Source organism: Rana temporaria, chromosome 5 (genome assembly GCF_905171775.1).
Source record: "Rana temporaria chromosome 5, aRanTem1.1, whole genome shotgun sequence".
NCBI lineage: Eukaryota > Metazoa > Chordata > Amphibia > Anura > Ranidae > Rana > Rana temporaria.
Window position 1 is genome coordinate 287,876,940 of NC_053493.1, and position 27,342 is coordinate 287,904,281.

General features: G+C 41.2%; 1 protein-coding gene across 1 annotated transcript in view; it reads left to right on the forward strand.

Annotated features, from left to right (window-relative positions):
* The window catches only part of CEP76 (centrosomal protein 76), a 34,837-nt gene extending 7,877 nt beyond the window's left edge, over positions 1 to 26,960 (forward strand). The window contains exons 3-12 of the mRNA XM_040353929.1: positions 402 to 483; positions 3,214 to 3,438; positions 4,194 to 4,379; positions 4,963 to 5,060; positions 8,543 to 8,671; positions 9,606 to 9,794; positions 10,353 to 10,519; positions 14,198 to 14,531; positions 19,593 to 19,810; positions 26,668 to 26,960. Coding sequence (XP_040209863.1) covers positions 402 to 483; positions 3,214 to 3,438; positions 4,194 to 4,379; positions 4,963 to 5,060; positions 8,543 to 8,671; positions 9,606 to 9,794; positions 10,353 to 10,519; positions 14,198 to 14,531; positions 19,593 to 19,810; positions 26,668 to 26,806 — 1,767 coding nt within the window. The 3' untranslated portion in view covers positions 26,807 to 26,960. The remainder of the gene's footprint in view (positions 1 to 401; positions 484 to 3,213; positions 3,439 to 4,193; positions 4,380 to 4,962; positions 5,061 to 8,542; positions 8,672 to 9,605; positions 9,795 to 10,352; positions 10,520 to 14,197; positions 14,532 to 19,592; positions 19,811 to 26,667) is intronic.
* The last annotated feature ends 382 nt before the right edge of the window (positions 26,961 to 27,342 follow it).

The following is a 27,342-nucleotide window of genomic DNA, read 5'->3' on the forward strand; positions in this document are numbered from 1 at the left end:
TATTTTTTAATTAAAAAAAGTGATTTTTTTTCCAAAAAAAGTGCGCTTGTAAGACCGCTGCGCAAATACGGTGTGACAAAAAGTATTGCAATGACTGCCATTTTATTCTCTAGGGTGTTAGAAAAAAATATATATAATGTTTGGGGGTTTTAAGTAATTTTCTAGCAAAAAAAACAGTTTTAGTCTCGTAAACACCGAATCTGAAAAACAAGCCCGGTGGGAAAGAGGTTAAAGTGTTCTGTGCCCTTTACGGAAGAGGATATAAGGCTCACTATGGTAGGTATTTCTGATGCGATATACCCCACGTCCTCACAATTCTCTGCTGCTGGTAACACTGACCAGTTGGATCAGCAACGATATACCTGTTGTATAAGTGTGTCTGTGTCTTGTTTATTTTGTAGGATGGTCATTCAAGAAAACTAACTTCAACACCGAAACCAACAACATCTTTTGTGGATAAACGGCCACCGACATATAAGAAAAGTAGGACAAATTCATTTAAATGTTTTAATTCCTCCTCCTTTTTTTCGGTGATGCTTACAATCAAAACCATTTGTCACATGCTATGTGTACATGAGTCCAGTCAGGGTGCTTTTGCTTAAATTGACTGGAGAGAGTAACAGATATTTTTTGTGTGCACAGCTTTTAGGATTTTTTTTCAATCACCCCCCCCCCCCCCCCCCGTTTAATTCCGTGCCATGTCTTGGAGGAAGTAAACTTCCTATGCAGACATTTGTTTACCTATAGGTAAACCTATAATAATGCTTACCTATAAGCAGTGTAAAAATCTCCTAAAGATGCACCGTTTAGGAGATTTATGATCTCTTTCTAATAATTCATCAATCCATGCAAAATGGTATAACAGGGAATTCATATTTGCTGGTCTTTCAACCTGCATGTTAGATTATTACTCAATTTTGACAGTTTAAGGCTGCCGTTGTTGACTTACTATTGAAAATGCTATCTCTGGCTTCAGCACTTTGAGTCCCTGAACTGGAACATGCAACTAACAAGTAAAAGGCGTGGTCCCTCGTGCTACCAAGTGAATTAATAAAAAAATGTAATTGGATAAAAATTGTGAAAACTGCTGGTGGACCTAAAGTGTACACAGTGCGCAAGAATAAATATGAATAGAAGTGATCGGCGCAACTTTCTTAATACTAAATAATATTAGTTAATGATGAACATAACTAAACAAAAGTAACAATGAGTGATCAAAGTCCACAATATCCAAATGTGTTGTAACAATTCTTCTAGACGAAATATATATAAGAGAAATTCTTCTGAACTAAATCTTCGTGACTTCACAATTGCTTAATGCTCACAGAACTCTTACCTCATAAGAAGTATAATTCGCTTTATAGATCTCCTATGGTGGGGACAGGCTTACGGCTCCAGGTCTCCAATTTTCAGATGTGTTGAAAGTTCTGGTTCAAGATGGTGTTAGACCAGGCTTAAAGCTCCATATGGTGGTGGCAACCTTCCGGACTCCCAATTACACAATGATCACGAGGTTCCGGATATTGTATGAGAACAAGGAAGGGCATAGCCAGATGTACAGAGCGGACTGGAAGTGACGTAAGAGGCGTCCACATCGCCGTGTTTGCACTTTACTAGCTTTACAAGCCATTTTTAATGTAGGAATCCATTTGGCTTCTAAATAAATGTATTTGATACATTTTACACTATGGGAGGCTTCTTCTTTGTTCTCATTCAATATCCGGAACCTCGTGATCATTGTGTAATTGGGAGTCAGGAAAGTCGACTTGATTCTGATGTTGTCCGATGCTCGGCTGCAGAGATCGGGAAATGTCTGCCTGGCTGTGATTAGCGCAGCGCGGGTGCTGACTTCCTGGTGGGCTCGGCACGTGCTCTATGCAAACACGCCGGAGCTCATCCTTTGTCCCCACCATAGGAGATCTATAAGGCTGATTATACTTCTTACTGAGGGAAGAGTTCTATGAGCATTAAGCGATTGTGAAGTCTTAAATTTTTTTAAAAGTAGAGGGCGGCAATGACAGCCTATGTATTTCTGTTCGCATGTTTTTTTTTTTTTTTTTCAAGCCAAGTAGTGCGTTTTTATAATGGGAACGCTGTCATCTGTGTAATACTTTTTCACCCAGATTTATGCTTTTTCTCTAAGTGAAAGGCTTTTTGAATCAAGTGTTACAATCTCAATTTTATAGTTTAAAAGACCCCCTTTCTTCTAAAATGTTATTCCTTAAAAGGGTTGTAAAGGTAAAAAAATGTTTTCCTTAATAGTTTCCTTTACCTTAGTGCAGTCCTCCTTCCCTTACCTCATCCTTCGATTTTTCTTTTAAATGTCCTTATTTCTTCTGAGAAATCCTCACTTCCTGTTCTTCTGTCTGTAATGCCGCGTACACACGATCGGTTCGTCTGATGAAAACGGTCTGATGGACCGTTTTCATCAGACGAACCGATCGTGTGTGGGCCCCATCGTTTTTTTTCCCATCAGTGAAAAAACTTAGAACCTGTTTTAAAATTATCTGTTGGTTAAAAAACTGATAGAAAAAAAATGATCGTCTGTGGGGAAATCCATTGGTTAAAAATCAACGCATGCTCAGAAGCATTGAACTTCATTTTTCTCAGCACGTCGTTGTGTTTTACGTCACCGCGTTCTGACATGATCGTTTTTTTTAACTGATGGTGTGTAGGCAAGACTGAGGAAAGTCAATTTCATCGGATATCTGATGAAACCGTTTTCATTGGATGTACCGATCGTGTGTACAGGGCATTACTCCACACAGTAATGCAAGGCTTTTTCCCTGGTTTGGAGTGGCGTGCTCGCCCCCTCCCCTGGACTACGGGAGAGTGAGGATGCCCACTAACGCACAGCTCCTTTCTCTATCTGTAACGTAGAGAGCGTCCTGACTCTCCTGTTGTCCAAGAGAGGTGACGAGCACGACACTCCACACCAGGGAGAAAGCCTCACATTACTGTGTGGAGTTACAGACAGAAGAACAGGAAGTGAGGATTTCTCAGAAGAAATAAGGACATTTAAAAGCAAAATCGAAGGATGAGGTAAGTGAAGGAGGACTGCACTAAGGTAATTTAGGAAACAATTATTTTGCCTTTACAACCCCTTTTAAGAAGCTAATTTTAAGATGTGGTATAATATATTTCACATGTTTGTGTAAAAGAGCATACAAAACTTATTTTTATTGATCATTTGTTTTTTGATGTCTTCCACAGCTAATATTGACCCATCCCGTAGATATCTTCATCTCCAGGTCTTGGGTGGAAAAGCTTTCCTAGAACACCTTCAGGAAGCGGAGCCTCTTCCTGGTCAGGTCTGCTCCACATTTACTCTTCACTTGCACTTCAGAAACCAACGTTTCCGCTTTAAACCAGTCCCGTGTGCCTGTGAGCCTGACTTTCAAGATGAAATTCTGCTAGAACTGCACAAAGACAGCTTAGGTTTGTTATTTTCTCACTTGGAGATGAGAAACTATTTTACCATACCATTCCCAACACCATTGCCCCAGCTTGATGCCAAGGTGTAGTAGGAGCCTACTAGGTATAAACTGTTAGTATGAAGCCCTGTGCCCAGAGCATGCACAGATATGTGGTCGATTGATGTGTTGGTTTGGGGAAAAAAAAACGATTGAAACTTCTATAAAATTACGATGGGTTATGTAGGGGATATTTAGAAACTTCAGGATGTGCACTAGAGGGAGATTTCAGCAAGGGAGAGGCAGTGCATTAGAAATTTACCCATAAGGCCAAAGTTCTTGAAAACATTCAAAAATTAAATTATACAAAACTATAATAAAAAAAAAAAACTTGCACCCATGATGAACATGGAGAGATCTGCACAAGATAACATCAGCACGATTAGTTCATGTAAAACAAACAAAAAAAACAACCTTTCTGACAATTGTTTTAGTCCCAGCTCAGCTCAATCTTCTTCTTTTTTTTTTTTTTTTTTGTTATTGATATTGGATGTCTGTGCTCTTGATACCTATAATGTCCCATTAAATTGTGTTTGTCCCAGTTTATTTAATTATTTAGACCTTGTTGGCAGAAAATTGTCACATATCTGAATTTTATGGCAGATATGAAATTATTCTTGGCTGCAGAATTCAAAACATGGAAGAATTATATATATCTCTATCTCGATCTACAGTAGTTAAAGCTTTTTCTTGATATTAATATTCATTGTTTATTTTCAGGAGAGGGTAGCAGAATTGCTGATGGTACCACGCTTCTGTCAATCTGTGATCCTGTACAGATGGTATTAATCAAGACAGACATTTCTGGAGAAACCACTCTAGTGGCCTCTCACTTTATGGAGTGGCGTTCAGTGTTGGGTGTGCATAGAGGAGCGACAAATCTTGCTGTGGAGCTCCAGGGTGTTGGTAAGATTCTTTATGTGATTTATGAATACCTGGCTGCTTACTTCCAGAATGTTTTGTATTTCTCAAATAATAATTACTACACCATGCATCTTCTTTACATATATGCCTATGTTTAAACAAATATATATTATATTATATTATATTATATTCGATCACAATATGCAATACATTACCTTGGGCTAGTTTTCAGGTTTTTGCAGGTACGGGAATATGTGTAAATCGCACACGTTTCCCCAGCTACACTAAAAATGCGAAAATTATTTAGGAAACACACGCAGTGCAATTATCTCTTAATGGCACCCCGATGCCCTGAAACAGTGCGGTTTGCCGCACAAGGAAAAACACCATGCAGTTTCTGCAGTGGCCGCATTTAAAAAAAGGTGCGGGCATAGATGGGCTGCTGTGCCCACTCAAGCGTGGCCAAACAGAACAGCTCCGATGTGAACCTAGACTTACACTTTGGCTTACTTTCTGTAAAAATACTGTTTACATAGATTCCAGGTCAATAATTGCTGCTGCATGACAGGGTGCCTGTTTGTGTGTTTGATTTTAAAAATGTATATATTTTATTTTTGCACATCAGGGGCTGAGTGTAAAGTTTCTGTGGGAATTTTAAATGTCAAACTGGAGCTGTATCCACATCTACAGGAAGCGCTATCTCCAGAGATTGTCAATGCTCAGGTACTTTTTCTAAATACATCTCACTAATGACAAAATATATAATATGTATTCTAATGTAGCTAAACTGTTTTACATGCCAAAGGACTGTAGGTACATTTCTGTGACACTTTGACTTCTAGCTCAACTTCTTCATAGCTTCTTGTGTTGCCTTTTCTACAACAGATTGCTGTTTGAGCCAGCAATGCTAATTTGTGACCTGGAACCAGACAATTTGCACAGGAAGCTCTTAGGCAGCCCATAGATTATTTGATTTTCTTTCCTTTTACCACGGATGGGTGTGGGGGGCTTGAAACCTTGCCTACCAACAGAACGGCAATATTCGTATAAAAATCTGACAGGCTGATTGTACCCAAGCTGATAAATGGATTGACTTAGGTACAATTAGTCTAAGCATACATGGATTGAATTGCGGCGGGTCCTTGCTAAACCTGCCAAATTTCAATGCATGTATGGTTGGCTTTAGACTGAACCAGGAAACTGTGAAATCATCTATCCCAGCTCTCAAAATTTGTACTCGCATTTGGCGAGTAAATATAAACTGATTGCAAGTAGCAGCAGCCAGGATCCTTCTGGGTGAGGAGAAGAGGCGCCCAAATCAAGTGGAACTACTGTCTTTCTCCTGTTGTCTCCCAAGTACTGCCTGTCAAACCGATTGGTTGCTAGCAGCCTAACAACCAATCGGGTGCTTGGAGGACCCGGCATATAGAGGAGGAAGATATAACTTCCTCCCTGCTGGCAATGGAAGGGGACAGGAGAGGACTTGCTGTCTGCACTGGGACACTGCTGAGCTGACTGGCCGGGAGTATGAGGGGACCTGTGTGCTTTCTGGATCTGGACACAGCTGATGATTTGAGTGAGGGTCCTGGGAAGAAAGTGAGCAGAGGAGTCACTCAGAGCAGGGGGAGTGGTCAGGGATCACCCTGAACAAGTGTAGAGGGACGACATGCTCTCCCAGGTCCTAGAGCTGCTGATCTGCAACATCTCCCCTCTACAGAGATGTGGATGGAGGGTGGGAGCCATCCATCGCCATACCATCCACAGTACCTGTACCATGTCTGCAGTCTCTCTGGTCCTCTCTTTGCCATGTCTGCAGTCTCTCTGGTCCTCGCCTTGCCATGTCTGCAGTCTCTCTGGTCCTCTCCTTGCCATGTCTTCAGTCACTCTGGCCCTCTCCTTGCCATGTCTTCAGTCACTCTGGCCCTCTCCTTGCCATGTCTTCAGTCACTCTGGCCCTCTCCTTGCCATGTCTTCAGTCACTCTGGCCCTCTCCTTTCCATGTCTTCAGTCACTCTGGCCCTCTCCTTGCCATGTCTTCAGTCACTCTGGCCCTCTCCTTGCCATGTCTTCAGTCACTCTGGCCCTCTCCTTGCCATGTCTTCAGTCACTCTGGCCCTCTCCTTGCCATGTCTGCAGTCACTCTGGCCCTCTCCTTGCCATGTCTGCAGTCTCTCTGGCCTTCTCCTTGCCATGTCTACAGTATTTCTGACCCTTTCCTGTAGTATTTCTATAGGGGGCACGGAAATGTTTGCGGGTCCAATTAACATTAGACGACCCTGCATACCATATATGATCATTTACAGGGGGCGTGTTTAGGGGTGGGTTGTGTGAGGCAACTTGGCGAGTAACTCTTAAGGCCTGGTTAGTAGCTCAGGACTTGAAATGTTGAGCCCTGATCTATCCCATTAGGTAGTGCTTCGAGATGTATGAACCCCACACTTGCTTAGAGAATTACAATTGACAGGTTAACGATTTCACATAGTTGTATTGTAACTGCTAGTTGGTTTTCCAGCATATCCTGATGATTGTATCACTGAGAAGTGATTGTTAAAGAGAAGCTCCAATCTGTAGAAAAAAAAATAAGTCGGCAGCTACAAATACTGTAGCTGCTGAATTTCAATATAAGTACACTTACCTGTCCAGGAATCCTGTGATGTCGGCACCCCAAGCCAATTCATCAATCCGCTTTGGGTGCAGGCGCCAGCATGTTAAGTAAGGGAAACCGGCAGTGAAGCCTTTAGACTTCACAGTCGGGTTTCTAATGCGCATGCCTGAGACGCGTTGCACTTTCTGAATGGTCCCGCCATCTTCTGGGACCTGTGTGTATCCCAGAAGGCAGCGGGGGGAGAGGTTTAAAAATGTCATAGTTCGCCGATCAGCGATCTTACCCGGAAGTGGGAGCGACTACCAGTCAAAAACAGGTACCTGCTCCTCCCCACAAAGTGGCAAATGTGGCAATGGCGGGGTGCGAGCTCCACTTTAACATTGTAGATGCCCATCGGTCAACATCTCCTGGACTAAAATTTTCACTATGCAGTATTCCAGTAATGATGTGGCCAGCAGCTTTATATGACTTCATAGCTCACTACTCACTTTTAATAGTGGAATGTTCTTAGTACTCAAGAAAATATTATTCCATATTTATGTTTGCACAGCAGTTGAGGATATAGTTTAAAACCTTTGACATCAATAAACGGCTTGTGCTTTAGCTCACAGATAAGTGAAGAGAAATTACCTGGTGCTGATTATGAGTTTCTCTATTCCGGTCTTTACTATACTTACATTTTCTGTTGTCCATCAGTTAAAGCTATAGTACATTAAGCGAGATGTAAAGTGAGTCAGATGGAGATGAACGGTCACAAACTTAAGCAGTCATATGCTAATATCCGAACACATACATAATAAAGTAGAGTTCTGTCCAAAAATGGAACTTCCGCTTTTCCGATTCCTCCCCCCTCTGGTGTCACATTTGGCACCTTTCAAGGGGGAGCAGATACCTGTTTAATACAGGTATTTGCTCCCACTAACGGCAATAGATCGCCACAGATTCCACGGCGATCTAATATTAAAAGTCGGCAGCTGCAGTATATGTAGCTTCTGACTTTTTTTTTTCTCAGTGGAATTCCGCTTTATTGCTTTAGCCAATCTACTAAGAACATTGCAAATGGGGGCACGCACATTCTAGCAGATTGACAAAAACAAATTCGCCTTTGCAACTTAAAATTTACCAGTAGATCACAATTGATTTGCTTACCTCTTAGGGGTCATAATTCCCAGTGAAAGTTCCTTTTGATTTCTGTTGCTGTAAACAAAAAGTGAAAGAGATAAACTAGTTGTTTTTAAAAAGAAGTGCAGCAGCTGTGGTGTGTGTGTGTGTGTGTGTGTGTGTGTGTGTGTGTGTGAGTGTGTGTGTATATGTATGTATATATATATGTATGTATGTATATATATATATATATATATATATATATATATATATATATATATATATATATATATATATAATTTCCCTTGGCACTGGTATTATTGTTTTATGTGGGCAAAGCGAACCCTTCCTTTTTAATGCACTTTTTTTTAATCAAATATATACAGTATATTTTCATAATTTATTTTTCCTGTATGGCCCTTTTTAAATAGTTTTTCATTTATCTGCTTTCTTAGCTTTATTATTATTATTATTATTATTATTATTTTTTTTTTGCCAGTTTACGTTAGAACGTCAGAAGTCAGCAGAGAAGGAACGGTTGTTCTTGGTATATACAAAACAATGGTGGAGAGAATATTTACAGATTCGACCTTCCCACAGTTCAAGGCTTGTTAAGATCTTTGCGCAGGTTTGTGGTATTTTTGCATTCACAGGATAAAATCAGCAGAAAATATAAAACTCCACTAGTTCCTATATACAGTAAAGAGACTCATCCACAAATACCACAAAAGACTTCAAGCTGTCATTGATGTTAAAGGGGGAAATACACGGTATTAATGAACTGGGGTATGTAAACTTTTGATCAGGGTCATTTGGGTAGTTTTGGTTGTGATTATGATTTAAAGAGTAAACACAGTTGATTGATAATAAATGGCTTCAGCCAAACACTAACTGAGTGAAAAATGTTTTTGTGTTATCATTCATATTCTCCAAAAAATTACCAAGAAATCATAAATTCTGCCAGGGTATGTAAACTTATAAGCACAACTGTATACCACATGAATCATAGCAGATGACGATACTCTTAAATTGTAAGCTCTAACAAGGAGGGCCCTCTGATTCCTCCTGTATTGTAATTGTGCTGTCCACCCTCATTTTGTAAAGTAGTGCATGAACTGTTGGCACTATATAAATCCTGAATAATAATAATAAAGTTACAACTAACAGTGTCTATAAAATTGCATCTTCCTTTATATCCTGGTGCACTGTGACAAAGTATAAATATAAACTCATGCCAAATACGCTGGGACCTCCACCATTCCCGTTGGGCACACTTTTTTACCTTCTTAAATGGACCATTAGACAAAAGGTGTAACACAGCTGTTCCTACAGCAAACACCCCAAACTCATCACTCCTCTTATTGTACGAGTTTCCGCCAGTGCAAGAATCTAAACTGAATAACAATACACTACCAAACACTTCCATAAAAGTAATGCAGCACTTGTGTACTTTGCCCTAATTAGTTTTAAGCTGATTTTTTTTTTCAGTTTGTCATGTCTGTTTTTCACGTTAATATACTAAAATGTTAAACAGTCATGTTTTTTGGCTTTATTCTTCAAAGGATGAAAACTGGGTAAATCGACCCGTCTGTTCCTACGTCCGCCCTCTGAGAGCTGGACGTCTTCTGGACACCCCTCGACAAGCTGCACGCTTTGTAAATGTTCTGGGCTATGAAAAGGCCACAGTTGTTGGTGGAGGTAGCAAACAAGAGCAATGGTGCACCCTGTTGCCATTTCTTTCTAGAAATAAGGTGAGTGTGTTTTTTCATTTCTGTTTCTTTGTTTTGTGACTATTGGTGATACGAAATCACACGACTTGGAAAAGGTCTGTTGTGTAGACTGCAGTGTTTCCCAACTCCAGTCCTCAAGGCACACCAACAGGTCATGTTTTCAGGCTTTCCATTATTTTGCACAGGTGATTTGATCAGTTTCACTGCCTTAGTAATTACCACAGCCGTTTCATCTGAGGGAAATCCTGAAAACATGACCTGTTGGTGTGCCTTGAGGACTGGAGTTGGGAAACCCTGGTGTAGAGCATCTGGTCAGTCGGCTTCTAACCAGTAGAAAAAAACAGTTTACTAGGGAAACAGAACATTTTCCATTCAGATATTTGATTAGTTGTGCTGTATCATTGATATAGATATAGATATATATATATATATATATATATATATATATATATATATATATATATATATATATATATATTATGCTCTTGGGTACATACAGTATGTATAAAATAGTCATGTGTTTCCTTGAGTAGGACTTTGTTTACCCATTTAGGTAATTGTAGCATCTCCTCTTTTAAGGGCGATTGTGAAGACCATTGCAATCTCCTGTGCAGTCTTCTCCTCGGCTTTGGTCTGGATGCTTATGTGTGTGTTGGTACTAAAGGAAAAGGAGTGGCTCACACATGGGTGATGACTTGTGCTACAGATGGAGCGATCACCTTCTGGGAAAGTTTGACAGGACAGAGGTAAATTTCAGACATGTGTACTTAAAGTGATTGTAAACCCTCACCTTGTAAAGCAACCCATTCGGTTTAACCACTTGCTCACTGGGCACTTTCACCCCCATCCTGCTCAGGTTAAATTTCAGCTTTCAGTGCTGTTGCACTTTGAATGACAATTACTCAGTCATGCAATACTGTACCCAAACAAAGTGTTTAGCATTTTTCTGGAGACAGAGCTTTCTTTTGCTGGTATTTAATCGCCACTGGGTTTTTATTTTTTGCTAAACAAACTAAAAAAGACTCAAAATTTTCTTAGTTTCTGTTTCAAAATTTTGTAAATAAGTAATTTTTTCTCCTTCACTGATGGGCACTAATGGGCAGGGGCCACTGAGGTGCACTGATGGGCATCACTGATTATCAGTGTAGCTCTGCCCTGTGTGGATTGCCACTTATCGGCCGTCCTCTCCTCATGTGCTTTCATAGTGAGGAGAGGATTGCAGATAACCGGAAAATTCTGTTTACACTGTGATTGGACAAAACTGGTCACATGCCATCTGTGAAAAAGTTGAAGTGAAAGAGAGGATGGCTTCTACAAATGGATAATGATCCTAAACACACTCAGGCGTAAACTGAAGGTTTTGCCATGGCCTTCACAATCTCCTGACCTCAACATAATTGAAAATCTATGGATAGACCTTAAAAGAGCAGTGCGTGACAGACAGCCCAGAGATCTCAAAGAACTGGAAGACTTTTGTAAGGAAGAATGGGCAAAGATACCTCAAACAAGAATTGAAAGCCTCTTGGCTGGCTACAAAAAGCGTTTACAAGCTGTGATACTTGCCAAAGGGGGCAGTACAAGATATTAACTCTGCAGGGTGCCCAAACTTTTGCAGACGCCATTTTTTTGTAATTTTGAAAGTGTAAATGATGGAAATTAAATCTAACTTTTTTTTTGACATATTATAAGAATGTCTAATCTGTAATTTGATGCCTTTTGGAGGGCCTGGGGTGCCCAAACTTTCGATCCCCACTGTGTGTGTTTGTATATATGTATGTGTGTGTGTGTGTGTGTGTGTGTATGTATGTATGTATGTGTATGTATATGTGTGTGTGTATATGTATGTATGTAAATGTGTGTATATATATAGGCAGATCCTCAAAGAAATTAGGCCGGCGTATCCATTGATACACCGCGTAATTTCAAATTTTGCGCGTCGTATCTTTGTTTTGGTATCCACCAAACAAGACACGACGGCATCTGTGTTAGATCGGACAGGCGTACGTCGTCGGATCTAAGATGCAATTTTCCGGCGGCCGCTGGGTGGCGTTCACGTCGTAATCCGCATCGAGTATGCAGATTAGCTTTTTCCGACGATCCACGAACGTACGAGCGGCCGTCGCATTCTTTTACGTCGTTTCCGTTCGGCTTTTTCCGGCGTATAGTTAAAGCTGCTATCTGGTGGCGTACTCAATGTTAAGTATGGCCGTCGTTCCCGCGTCTAATTTAGAAAATTTTACGTTGTTTGCGTAAGTCGTCCGTTAATGGGGCTGGACGCCATTTACGTTCACGACAAAAACAATGACGTCCTTGCGACATCATTTGGAGCAATGCACTCTGGGAGTTTTGCGCAGGGACGCATTTAATTTAAATGAAACACGCCCCCTACTCGCTGCATTTGAATTCCGCGCCCTTATGCCGCGAGAAATACACTACGCCGCCGTAACTTACGGCGCAAATTCTTTCTGGATTTAAACCAAAGCCAGGTAAGTTGCGGCGTAGCGTATCTCAGATACACTGCGCTGGTGCAGATCTTTGAGGATCTGCCCCATAATATTTTACATTTACACTCTTCTCTGACTAGGGAGAAAGACATTCAGAGGAGAATTCGAGTATTGATCACTCAGATAGCCAATCATGAGCTCAAGAGCCAGTCCCCCTGGTTTCTATAAGAACAGAAAATGTTGGTGACCGCTTGGTCCCTGTGCTGGGAACACGCTTCCAGCACAATTGCAGACCACATATATGCAGCTCCTTGGAAGAAGACCCACATGTGTGAACTTGGCATAAAATGCTAAAGCTGCATTTCTCAACATTTTTACCCCTGAGGAACCCTTGAAATCATTTTCAGGTTCCTGGGCAACCCCTGCTAAAAAATAATTAGGCCAACAGCTCACAATACATTAGCATGATTATTGCATCAAAGAAAGTTCTACATTTTAAGAAGTAATGTGGCGCACTTGGTGTTGACTCTAGCATTAGTGGTCAATTTAGAAGTAGTGGAAAATGACCCCTTTACATTTGTGATCAGTGAAGATGGGAGATCAAGCCACTATTGCTCAAAGCTCAAGGAACCCTTATGAACCTCAGGAGGAACCCTAGGGTTCCACACAACCCTAGTTGAGAAACACTGTGCTAAAGCCAGAGAGAGCTGCTGTTGGCAGTAGTTGACTCTCAGTACAGACTTGGGGCCAATGCACACTTGTGCATTGTGCGCTTTAATGCACATTTTATTATCAAAGGAATACTAGGCCAAAATATAAAAATATAAAATAAATGCTGTATGTTTCTTGCCATTACAATGACTCGCCTCTGAAAAACAACCCAAAATAAATCTTCCTACCCCTGTTGTGCATGGAGATATCATATGTGTGTTGTCCAAGTGATCACGTAATTGGAAGCCAGTCCTCCTGGCTCCTGATCATTACTTTGAGACCAGGAGCTGTTGATGACTGCTTGGTGTTTGCGCTGAGATGCAAGATCAAGTGCGTTCCCAACACAAGCAAACCTACACATATATGTGTCAGCACGGTATAATCCCCACTCTGTGCGGACACGTATGCAGCTGATGGAAAGGGGTTAAAGCGCTGTTATACCCCAAAACAAAAATGATATATTTAGCAGCTTACTTATCCTGGTTGCATGAGGTTTGTTTTGTTGTGTTTTTTTTTTATTTATTTTTTCATCTTGGGTGCAATGGAGCCCTTAAGCTATAAAACTTAATATAGAAGTATAACTGAAATGGTTGCTGAATTTCTAACACGGACAACCTCCTCTAACCCAAACCCCTATTCCTCCCAAGGGGGCTAGAGACAAAAGAAAGTTGTGACCCACCCACTTGTCCATGATGTGTTTAGCATGGGAAGTAGGCAAATCAAAACTTTCTTTCATCTCCATCCTCATCTGTTTAGCACTCTGTTGCAGCATTGCACGTGAGTATTTGGCGAGTCATCTTGGGACATGTAGGTCCCATTGAGATATAGAGAACAGAGAGTATGCACACTTCATGATTGGAAGTTGGGAGGAAGTGCTGCACATAAGTGATGGGGCTCAGTAACTATATGTTGGGTAGTTCAGCTGTTTATAAAAAATAGAAATAAAGTAAAAATAATTGAATTTATGACAATTTTATATGCTTAAATAAACAGCTGATCTAAAAAAAAAAATCGAAATAATTCTATTCATAGTTTTGGAAAATAGCCAAGCTACATGTGAGTAGAGTGCTGTCTTGCTTTACTAACAAATGCTGTAAGAGCTTCGCTCAGTTAAGTACCCGATAAACCCTGTATTTAGGATAGATGTGATCCATGATTTTTTTTTTTTTTTTTTTTTTTTATAGTGCATCAATTCTTGTACATTTTGTTCATGTTCACAGTACATTTATCTGCATTTTATAATCTTGTTTTTTTTTTTCAATCACACAGATACATTCATAAACCCATTAACCCAGATGATCCTCCTTCAGTGGTACAGCCTAAGCCTCTCTATCCATACCGAACCATTGGTTGCATTTTTAACCATCAGCACTTCTTTGCCAATTGTCAGCCATCAGATTCTGTTGATCTGTGTGTATGTGATCTGCATGATGAATCCAGGTGGAAGCCAATGAGTGCAGAGGCAATTAAGTCAGTTTGTTCGCCAGGGTCCATTACCTCTCTTCCTCCATTCCCTCCACTCTGCAGCTCCCTGATCGATGCTGCTACAGAAAGTAATGAAATTGAGCTGCAGCTGCGAGTTCTTGTGTCTGAGCACAGAAAGGTAACATCCAATATTTATTTAATGGCTCTGTGAATTTGTGTGTGTGCTTAGTAGCGTTATTTTTGTGGTCCATGGAGGCAAAAAAAATGTGTGTTTTTTTTTTTGGCAGAGCTTTTTGTATTTCTAAATCTTTTTATTGTTTTATTTTGCACCAGTGTTAAAAGGTTATAACTGATTTATAAACTAAAGGCAAACATTAATGGTTTTAGGAAAAGTCTTTTTTATATTTTTTTCATTTTATTGTGATAAGTAGAAGTTGGAGATCTGTTTATAATTAGTCCTCATTTAAACAGGCACTGATATCCATAGTCTGCAAATGAGCCCTTCTTTTTTTTTTTTGATCAGCTGCATGCATACTTTCTTCATTGAACAAGACATAGGATGAGCATTCAGGTACATTGGGTTCAGCTGCTAGACTAGAATTGTCTAGTATAATCCCTCCCACTCCCAGCATGCCTCAGTTTTTTTTTTGAACATATGCTGTGAACGAGGCCTCAATGAACTTGAACAAAACTCCCACATATTGTGAGGGATGAGAACAGTTGGGCCTTGTTCACAACATAAGAATTGATGGAAAATGGTGCAGATTTAACTTGCATAGTATACTTTGGTCTTGTTCACACCGTGTGCAGAGACATGCATTTACCCAACGTAGGTATCTGCAAGAACATAGTGAAAACAACTGATTTATATGCACCCTGTTCACACCAAAATGTTGGTGTCATTTGAGTATTTATTTCTTTCTGCAAAAAAATGCATACATGTTGCGTGTTTCTATGCAGATAAGTTTTCAATGCACACTGACAGCGAGTACTGTCAATCAACATTGATACCTGGTGCCTCCTCTATAGTTCCAGCGCCAGTGAGCTCAGATGGTGGTACCAAAAGGAGCGATGAGAGTGGGAGAACACGGTTGAATGTTGTAGGAGGTGTGTATGGTAGCGGCTCAATGCAGACTGTAGAGGGGGGAGCAGAGAGTGGGCGCACCGCTGGATCAGGCTGAATGTGGCAGAAGGTGAGATCATAATGGCATTTTGTACAATTATGGAATAACATAAAGATATTATAATCTCACCTCCTGCTACATTCAGCCTGATCCAACTGTGTTCCTGTTCTCTGCAGTCTGCACTTAGTACTGCTATACACAGGATGTCACCTCCTGTTCTCTGTTCTCCCCTGCCCCCAGCAGTCTGCATTCACCCCTTCTGCACACAGGATCTCACCTTCCTATCCAGCCATGTGCTCCTTTTCTCTGCTCCAATCTCCCCACAGTGTGCATCACTGCTGCCATCCAGACAGGGAGGGTCTCAACTTCTGATCCAGCCACTTGCTCCCACTGTGTGCTCCGTGCCTCCATAGTCTTCATTCATGGCTCCCACTCTGTGCTTCCCGCCTCCATGGTCTGAATTTAGAGCTCTCCCTCTGCATTCCTCCCTGCTCCACCCATCTGAGTTCTCTGAGGTATCAATGCATGGTAATCAATGACAGTACTCACTGTAAGCGTGCATGTGCATCGGCCATAATGTTAAATTGTGGCAGAACTCCTGGGGACTTGTCGCAGAACCCTAGGGTTCCACCAAACCCCAGTTGAGAAACACTGCCCTAACAAATTTCCAGAATAACTCTCCATTCACATGAGCAGAATCTTGTGACTGAAAGCCTGGACCGCTGAAGCTACCTGTGGAAAGTGCCTGACTTGTATGCCTTTTTAAGGAAGATGACTATTTGGAGAGGCACTTGACCAATTGATCAAAGATGACACAGAAGGGAAGGTTTTACTCCTACAGTCGAAGGTCCCCCAACCAAGGCGAATATATGGCACCCATAAACATCCAAGATGCCTATCTACATGTTTACATCCATCTTATGTGCCGCAATTTGCAGTGCAATCCTTTCCAATTTGCCATACTGCCATTTGTCCTATCCACTGCTCCTGAATTATTCACAAAAGGTCATACTACCTCTTCTTGCCCTCAGCTTCTCCTGAGAGGCTCCTTTCCCAACCAGCTGTCCGCACATGTCCACAAGACAATTCAAATGCGCCAGGCTTTCGACTGGGTGATCAATTTCAAACAATCGCCTCTGCAGCCTTCTCTTCACCTGGAATTGCAACAGTTAGGCCAAGTCTTGGACACATCCCAAGCAAAGGTTTTTCTTCCAGAAAATAAAATTCTTTAGAGCCTATGCTTGAGATCTGAGATCAGAGACATCCTACAATGAGAATCTCCATGAGAGGTCTAGGCTGCATTGTAAATACTTTTCTTCTAGGTATATCTTGCATTGTACTTGGTTCTCTCTGCCCTGCAGAAACCCCCTTTGAACCCATCAGGAATATTTGCATAGATGACCTCACCTACAAAGTAGCATTTTTGGTTGCCATCACCTCTATCAGACTTGTTGGAAGCTTCTGTAAAAAGATGTTCCTCATACGTCACAAAGACAAGTTGTTTTATGCCCAAGACCATGCTTTCTTCCAAAGGTGGTATCAGTCTTTTACCTCGGCAGGGACATAGACCTACCATCCTTATGCCCTTCACAACATCAAATAGAAATCTCTCTTAACGGCTTCAACTACATTCAGACAATTAACGTGTACATCAAAGCTACAGCATCGATCAGTCAGGTGGATTTTCTATTTGTCCTGTGATCTGGACCTTGTAAGGGACACCCTGCTTCCAAGTCGACTATCGCGAAATGGATGTGAAATCTGATATCCTCCTGTGCTTTTATGCCCCCATTTCAGCAGATTAGTGGAAGGATCCTGGGCATTGTGGCATGATTCCTATGTTGCCCAGCTGTGAAAGAATGCCACCTGGTCCTCTTCATACTTTTCCAAATTTCTACAAAGTGAATGTTGATTATTCTGCAATTACATCTTTCATCCTTACAGTGGCACTCTGAAGTTGGGTGTGTTGACCCATGTTGCCACAGTTCTGTTTGTCTAGTTGCTGTCCACCGTTCTCATTCAGTGCTGGGGGCATCCAAGGGTCTATGAATACTTTTCGAAAAGAAACCCCCCTGGTGAGATATACCTGGAGAGCAAAAAAGGTCACTATTGGTGTCACCAATAGTAACCTCTTTTGCTCTGCAGGTATATCTCACCAGGAGGGTTTCTTTTTTCTTTTTGCATTAGTGATTGGTTACGGTGACGACATCTATGAGTTAAAATCATTTATGGAATTTTCTTTCCGTATACACCCATTTTTTGCTTTGTTATTACAAAGATAGTATTTAAGGCAAGTCAAAATTGATTTGATTTGAGAATTGACTTATTTTGGTTTAGCTGTATATGACTGACTGATCAGCATTGTCATTCTTATTATTAAAACTAGAAATCTCTAATGGCCCATAGGCAGGCGAGACGTTTTAACATTAAAGGAGTAGTAAAGTGGAGAAACGAAAAAAAAAAAAAAGGATTTCTCCCTGCAAGGCACTGTTATAATGTGCTATCACGTATCGCCTACTAGCATATTATGAAAGACTTGCCTTAAAACAAAGCCCTGCAACTAGGTGCTGTCACTGCTGACATGGCTTCCATCTTCACCCGGTCTTCCTTCTGGGTTCCCGGGCTGCTTAAATGGCCAAGCTGCGATGATGTCAGTCCTGCACACGCGCAGGAGTCACTGCCATGGCAGAGAGCTCTGAAGGGACAGCATGAGTATGCTGTCCCTTTAGAGTGCATGCGCCAGTGATGTCACCGGCTGCGGCTCACTGGAATATCTCCTAAACGTGTACTGTTATTCTAAGCTTACCTGTAGATAAAAGTACTAGAAAAGAGTTTCAGCTTCTCAAAATGCTGAGTGTCTCATAAGCATGTACACATAACTTTGCAAAGTATTTGTGTTTATTTTTATCTAGGGGGATGCAAAGGCAGTTGCTGCTGGTTTTGCTTACCCAAGAGGATAACAATTGCAACCAGTGTTAGTCTTGGTTGGTTTTTTCTTTTTTTTTTTCTTTGAAAAAGTTTTTATTGAACAATTTACATTTGGAACATAGTTCTGCAAGTTACAAGGCAATACTGGAGAAATGCATAAAACAAAGAAATGTGGCTTGTACACATATAGACACAGCAGATCAAAAACGTGTTCAGATTGAACAATGGACTCGGTAACTATCGATGAGTGGAAAACCTTATGTCTAAGATATTCATGGGATTGCACGCTAGAACCATCAGTGCATGTGTCTGCGGACTTAAGCCATCTATCCCAGATTTTGTTGTACTTATCTGGACAACCTCTGTTAAAGCGGGGGTTTACCCTTAGAGGGCACTTTTTAGCCTTAGATTCCTGCTCGTTTTGTCTAGGGGAATAGCCTATTTGTTTTAAAATATGATCCGTACTTACCCGTTTACGAGATGCATCCTCTCCGTCGCTTCTGGGTATGGGCTGCGGGAATGGGCGTTCCTTCTTGATTGACAGTCTTCCGAGAGGCTTCCGACGGTCGCATCCATCGCGTCACGATTTTCCGAAAGAGGCCGAACGTCGGTGCGCAGGCGCAGTATAGAGCCGCACCGACTTTCGGCTACGAGTGACGCGATGGATGCGACCGTCGGAAGCCTCTCGGAAGACTGTCAATCAAGAAGGAACGCCCGCTCCCGAAGACCCATACCCGGAAGCGACGGAAGAAGATGCATCTCGAAAACGGTAAGTACTGCTCATATTTTAAAACAAATAGCCAATTCCCCTAGACCAAACGAGCAGGAATCTAAGGGGGAAAAAAGGGAAAAAAAATTTTTTTTAATAAATGGGTGAACTCCCGCTTTAATGTATATGAACTTTTTGTAGGGAAGTATGTTATTTCTATCCAATTTCCAGTCGTTGAAGCTGGGGGAATGGGTCTCATCCACTGTCTGGCTATAATTTTTCCAGCAGAAAACAATGTTTCATGCAAGAATGTTTGTTTTAGTGAATTTGTCTATCTCAGAATCGGGGGAATATCCCCAGTAGGCAATGTTTGGGGTCAATGGGGATCCCATTTCATCATGGAGGAAGTCCACAATCTACAGTTTTGTTGATTTTAAACCTCCTTTATAGTTTATTCATCACTTCTTTTCTTCTACAGGATCTAGACCTCTCAACAGTTTGGGATGATCAGCTATCCTATCTGTTATCACCTGCCCTGTCAGCATATGAGACAGAGCGTAGCACAGGCATCTCAGCAGGCAATGAAGAATTTCAAGATGCTATAAGAAGAGCAGTACCTGATGGTCATACTTATAAAGGGTTCCCCATTTATTTTTTGCATCGAAATGCAAGGAGGGTATTTGCTACATGTATGCGGTAAGAATTTTTCTTAACTCTAAGAAAATTAAATACTATGTTTGTAATAAAAAATAAGTAGTACAATAAAATCTAAATAAAGTAGCTGTATATAAGTATTTAAACAGATTACACATGAATGCTTTGTATTCATTCTTTGTCATTTAAAATGTATCTTGATGGCCAGGAAAAACCAAATGCCTTTTGCCTGTTTTTGCAGCAATAACTTACTTTACTTGAGAAACAAAGAAATAGGCCTATTATTTTTTCAGGACAAACAAGGCTTTACTTTAAGGATATTGTCTTGCACGTGTTACTTTTTTTCTAACTAAATATATAGACAAAAAAGAACAAAAAAAAATAATATATATTCATTCTGAATATATAATACATTTGTATAAATCAATCTCTTATACCATAACACGTGCATAGAAAACATGCAGTTTCAAGTTTGGTCAGCCTTCTATGTATAAAATATTTCATGCCATATCAATATCTTCTGTGGAAGCCACCATTGTCTAAAGGAGTGGGGGTGTTTAAAGAGATGTCTAGAGTCCCATAAGTCACTCTAGGGCATAGTCAGATGGTATATCTACACTTCTCATTCCTATAGAACAGGGGTCTCCAATCTGTGGCCCTTTGCTTGCCTTTATCCGGCCCTTGGGGCCCTATTCATCCCACTAATATGAGACACTATTCTGTCCTCTGATGCCAGAAATAGGGCATAATTCCTGCCACTGACATCAACAATCGGGCACTATTTCTCCCCCTAATACCAAAGATGGGGAACCGTTTACTCCCACTGATGCCAGAAAAATGTTCTATTCCCGCTGGCCACAGCCCGGCCCCCCCTAAAGTCTGAAGGACAGTAAATTGGCCCTTTGGTTTAGAAGATTTGGCGATCCCTGCTATAGAATAACAAAAATTACTTAAATTACAGACAACTGGCCATACTACCTAGACAAAAGTCCCACTTTAGTATGGGCTCATTCTAAGAGAGGATTACAAGTCTAGGGGGTAATCTTTTTACACCACAAGCTGGTGTTTTAATGTACCTAATAAAAAAGACTGTAAAAAATACATCCAAGGCAACACATTAAAAAGCATCTGTTAAAGTGTGAATGGTCCTTTTACCTGAGATGTGAGCCTAGAGTCAGATGGCATAGAGCTTATAGAAATTGTTCTTGCACGCTGTGGGGGTTATTTGCGAAAGGCAAATCCACTTTGCGCTACAAGTGCACTTGGAAGTGCAGTCGTTCTAAATCTGAGGGGTAGAGCTGAAATGAGGGGAAGCTCTGCTGATTTTATCATCCAATCATGTGCAAGCTAAAATGCTGTTTTTATTTTCCTTGCATGTCCCCCTTGGATCTACAGCGACTGCACTTCCAAGTGCAATTTCAAGTGCACTTTGCACTTGTAGTGCAAAGCGGATTTGTCTTTCATAAATAACCCCCTATGTGTTTTCTTTTGATTGCTCCCACTACCTCCAAGTGCAGGGCGTAGCGATGAGCACATGTTGTTGTGCCCCATCCTATGCCAATCTATACCTGGGGAAGTGGAAGCGAAACCTACTTTTGGGTGATGAGTTTTTTGAGATATGCGTGTCATGTTCTAATATGATATAGTTTTATAGACAACGTATTTCCAATTTGTGATGCATCAGGAACATTACTGCAGGAATTTTTGAGATGTATGAACCAGAATACTTAATGAAGATTTACAGAGATAATGGTTGCACCATCTGGGTGACTAGAGAGTACCCATTATCGCAAGCCTACCGCTGGCAATACAATATTGAGAGCAGATAGTTTCCATCACTTCAATCCTGTATAGTCAATACCTCTGTGTGAAACGTAAGTGTTCAGATGATTAAAAAATTAAAACTGACCCTGCAGCCCTAAGAGCATGTCTTACAGAGGGGCTATAGCAGTATGTGCCCTAGAACAGCATATAATAGGGCTATCTTTCACAAATGCTTAGAATTATCATACCATATAAAAAGACAGGATGATGTCAGACAAACAACTAGGGTTATTTACAAGATATATCGATCAATTACATTAAGATCTGTAATATTTTGTCAAAGCATTGGCACCTCCTCACCGCTGATCCCAGAGTAGGTAAATTTGTTGCGGATGCTCCACAAATCGCCTTCAGAAAAGCTCTATCTTTAAGAGAGAAATTGTCACAAAGTGTATATAAGGGGGAGACGAGAAGATGGAAAACAAAAGGGACCTACAGATGTGGCAATTGTAGATACTGTGAACTCCCCTTACACAGAGGCTTGATTTTACCTAATGGTCCTCAGTATATCCCCCAAAACACTTCTTTAAATGTGACACAAAGGGAGATATGTACTGCATCTACTCCAATGCCCCTGTAAAGCATTTTATGTAGGTAAAGCGAAAAGAGAGTGGTGGAGACGTTTTTTTTTGGTCAGGTACGTGCAATGGAAAATGGGGATACCTATTCCTCCATTGGCAGACATGTTGCAGAGATGCATAAGTGGATTGTTCCCAAAGTAAAATGTGTTGCTTTGGATAGGATCCACCAAGACACACGTGAGAGTGTTCAGAAAAAGATGATATTGCAATGTGAAATTAAATGGATCCATAAACTCTCTGCCACTATTCTCCCAGGTTTAAATTGGATGACTAGCTTTACTCTTCTTTTTTTTTTTGGAAAGCTTTTTGTCAGGTAAAATTAAATTTTAGAGTAAAAAGTCTATGTATTTTCTCTTTTCACTGCCATTGTTTGCACTCCTATTAATATGCAGTCTTTTGTTAAGGTTTGGTTTGTTTTATTTTATTCATTTATTCTGTATAGATATCTAATAATGCGTTTGATATACAGTGCCTTGCGAAAGTATTCGGCCCCCTTGAACTTTGCGACCTTTTGCCACATTTCAGGCTTCAAACATAGATATAAAACTGTAAAAAAAATTGAAGAATCAACAACAAGTGGGACACAATCATGAAGTGGAACGAGATTTATTGGATATTTCAAACTTTTTTAACAAATAAAAAAACTGAAAAATTGGGCGTGCAAAATTATTCAGCCCCCTTAAGTTAATACTTTGTAGCGCCACCATTTGCAGCGATTTACAGCTGTAAGTCGCTTGGGGTATGTCTCTATCAGTTTTGCACATCGAGAGACTGAAATTTTTGCCCATTCCTCCTTGCAAAACCGCTCGAGCTCAGTGAGGTTAGATGGAGAGCGTTTGTGAACCGCAGTTTTCAGTTCTTTCCACAGATTCTCGATTGGATTCAGGTCTGGACTTTGACTTGGCCATTCTAACACCTGGATATGTTTATTTGTGAACCATTCCATTGTAGATTTTGCTTTATGTTTTGGATCATTGTCTTATTGGAAGACAAATCTCCGTCCCAGTCTCAGGTCTTTTGCAGACTCCATCAGGGTTTCTTCCAGAATGGTCCTGTATTTGGCTCCATCCATCTTCCCATCAATTTTAACCATCTTCCCTGTCCCTGCTAAAGAAAAGCAGGCCCAAACCATGATGCTGCCACCACCATGTTTGACAGTGGGGATGGTGTGTTTAGGGTGATGAGCTGTGTTGCTTTTACGCCAAACATAACGTTTTGCATTGTTGCGAAAAAGTTTGATTTTGGTTTCATCTGACCAGAGCACCTTCTTCCACATGTTTGGTGTGTCTCCCAGGTGGCTTGTGGCAAACTTAAAACGACACGTTTTATGGATATCTTTAAGAAATGGCTTTCTTCTTGCCACTCTTCCATAAAGGCCAGATTTGTGCAGTATACGACTGATTGTTGTCCTATGGACAGAGTCTCCCATCTCAGCTGTAGATCTCTGCAGTTCATCCAGAGTGATCATGGGCCTCTTGGCTGCATCTCTGATCAGTCTTCTCCTTGTATGAGCTGAAAGTTTAGAGGGACGGCCAGGTCTTCGTAGATTTGCAGTGGTCTGATACTCCTTCCATTTCAATATTATCGCTTGCACAGTGCTCCTTGGGATGTTTAAAGCTTGGGAAATCTTTTTGTATCCAAATCCGGCTTTAAACTTCTCCACAACGTTATCTCGGACCTGCCTGGTGTGTTCCTTGTTCTTCATGATGCTCTCTGCGCTTTAAACGGACCTATGAGACTATCACAGTGCAGGTGCATTTATACGGAGACTTGATTACACACAGGTGGATTCTATTTATCACCATTAGTCATTTAGGTCAACATTGGATCATTCAGAGATCCTCTCTGAACTTCTGGAGAGAGTTTGCTGCACTAAAAGTAAAGTGGCTGAATAATTTTGCACGCCCAATTTTTCAGTTTGTTTTTTTTGTTAAAGTTTGAAATATCCAATACATTTCGTTCCACTTCATGATTGTGTCCCACTTGTTGTTGATTCTTCAAAAAAAATTACAGTTTTATATCTTTATGTTTGAAGCCTGAAATGTGGCAAAAGGTCGCAAAGTTCAAGGGGGGGGGGGGGGGTTGCAATGTTGCTATGATCCTGGGGTTGGTGTGGTCCATGCCCCTCAAGCAATTTGTCCCAGGGGACTCCTATGCCCCTTGGTTGTTCAGTAAAGTGGGAAGGCCGTTTACTGTTGGGTGGACGATTGATGTTTCTGTGGTTTCGACCTAAATCTCCTCATTCAGGAGGAGCAGGGGAGGGGCAATGGTGATCCCAGAGTTGCACAATGACGTCACCGGAAGTGGCCATGCGCCACGACTGAAGTGAAGCCAATCGCAACTGGGGGGAATGGAGGATGAGGGATTTTTCTACTTTCCTGTTCTGGCCGGATTTTTTTTTTGGGGGGGAGACTCCAGAAGAGGAGGTAAGGGACTGCTCTGTGCAAGAATATTGCTCAGAGCAGATAAGTATAACATAATGATTTTTTTTTTATTCCCTTGTTTGGCAGACAAAAAAGGAAATGTACAAAGCAAAATGCAGTAGATATAAAATGAGCCAAGATACAATATGCATCATATGCAGGACATTGAAGAAAACAACAAAGCATACAAATTGAGTTTGTCGGCTTACAGAAATGGATATATATTATTGCAAAGCTGCTATAAAGACTATATATGGAAAAGGGGTAACACCAACATGAGCTAGCAGTAGTTGAGAGAGACAATCTCGTAGAACTTCCCCCAACAGAGAGTCTGAATTATGATATAGCAACTAGAACCTGAGTCGCATCATCGTAAAAGGAATCCAAGCACCCTGTTCTTAGTAGTGGGCTAGAGATTGCACATCTGGATTGAAGGATGTATTATGAGGGGGGGAGGGGGGACAAAAAAAGGGGAAGGGGGAAAAAATGGAAGAGAAGTCTCCCGGGAAGGGGCATCCATAGACCAGGGAACATTACTCTGGTGGAGTAGCATCCCTCCAGCACAAAGCTATACAGGCCCTAGCACATTTAGTAAGGGAGGCTCTTCTTCTTTCTTCTTCTTCCTTCTTCCTGGACTTTGATACATTGGAAATAAATGTGGGTGGAAAAGATTGTAGACTTGGTGAATGTCCATCGTGGCTAGATTGATTGATTGATTGCCCCTTGGTGATGAGAAGTGCCATGGCCTGGAGACATTTGCGGAGTGGTGGACTTGAGTGTTTATCTTCACACACTTGTTGACTGCTGCTTCTCTTAGGGCTCTTTCACACGGAGCGGACCGTTTCTGGGTCTGCTCCGTGTGTCTCCGTCGGCTCAGCGGGGATCCCCGCTGAGCTGTCGGCGGATAGGGCGGTCCCCGCACACAGTGCAGGGACCGCCCTGTCTCAGCTCCGCTCTGCCCTATGGGGAACCGGATGCAGACGGACCGTCTGTCCGTCTGCATCAGTTCCGTTCCGCCGGACGGAAGAAAAATAGGGTTTTCTTCTGTCCGAAAACCGGATCCCGACAGGCGCGAGCGGATGCTCCATCCGCTAACGGACGCGATCCAATAGGGATGTATTACAAGTCCGTTAATGGACTTGTAATAACGGACAGGTGGAGCGGACGTCTGAAAGGGGCCTTTTGCAGCTTAGGAACTGGTGAATGTATAGCGGTAAAGGTTGAGGACACATGGTGCTACATAACTTATGATGGAGGAAGAAAAAAAAAAACGGGACACAACTTCTGACTTAAAGTGTATTTTTATTGTGGTTTATTCGCATACGATTTTTCACGTTGTTGGAAGATAGAAATTCGACGTGTTCTTGTTAAAGTGGAGGTTCACCCAAAAACTCAATTTATAACATTAGATTGAGGCTCGTTTTGTGAAGGGGAATCGGGTGTTGTTTTTTAAATCAAAGCAGTACTTACCGTTTTAGAGATAGATCTTCTCCGCCGCTTCCGGGTATGGCCTGCGGGACTGGGCGTTCCAATTTGATTGACAGGCTTCCGACGGTCGCATACAGCGCGTCACGATTTTCCGAAAGTAGCCGAACGTCGGTGCGCAGGCGCCGTATAGAGCCGCACCGACTTTCGGCTACTCGTGACGCGATGTATGCGACCGTCGGAAGCCTATCAATCAAATAGGAACGCCCAGTGCCGAAGACCATACCCGGAAGCGGCGGAGAAGATCTATCTCTAAAACGGTAAGTACTGCTTCGATTAAAAAAAAAAACACCCGATTCCCCTTCACAAAACGAGCCTCAAGCTAATGTTAAAAATAGTTTTTCGGGTGAACTCCCGCTTTAAGTGTACTCTTTTTACATTGTATTTGAGAAATCATCTTTTTTAAGATTTCTGTTTATTTTGTCATTGTACTGACTGTCTCCACATTCATTTTTAATCTTTGGCACTGCACACTGTTTATACTATTGTTTTAGAGGTTTTGTATATTTACCTGTTGCTGCTAGCTGCCACTAACTCTCTAGCGCTGACTTTTGTCTCTAAACGAATCTTGTATATTTGCTTACAGTTCTCCATTTTGTGAAGAAATAATTAGCTGTCGTGGGGATCAGATGCGAATTGCAGTTCGGGCGCGAATTTTCACATACCCAGAATCGGCATGTGCTGTATGGATTATGTTTGCATGTAAATATCGCTCTGTCTTGTAAAATAAACCTATTTACTAAGTGTTCTCTTCTCAAACACTACCACTTGTAATATTTCACTGTAATTTTAGAATGCATATATTGTATTACATTGTTAATGTCTATTTTGTTACACCAGAAGATTGTTTTATAATAAATTATTTTGGTCACCTTTTTATATCGGCTATTGAAGTGTGATTTATATTTTATTTATATAAAATTTGTGTAAAGATTTATATATAGAATAGGGGTAACGCCAACATTAGCTAGCAGTAGTTGAGAGAGACAATCTCATAGAACTTCCCCCCCCCAACAGAGAGTATGAATTATGATATACCGGTAGCAACTAGAACATGAGTCTCATCATCATCATAAAAGGAATCCAAGCACCCTGTTCTTAGTAGTGGGCTGGAGATGACACATCTGGATTGAAGGATACATTATGAGATGGGGGGATAATGGAAGAGAGGTCTCCCGGGAAGGGGCATCCACGAACCAGGGAACGTTACTCGGGAGCAGGGAACTCATTGAGATAGGCATCACTGCATATGAAGTATTGC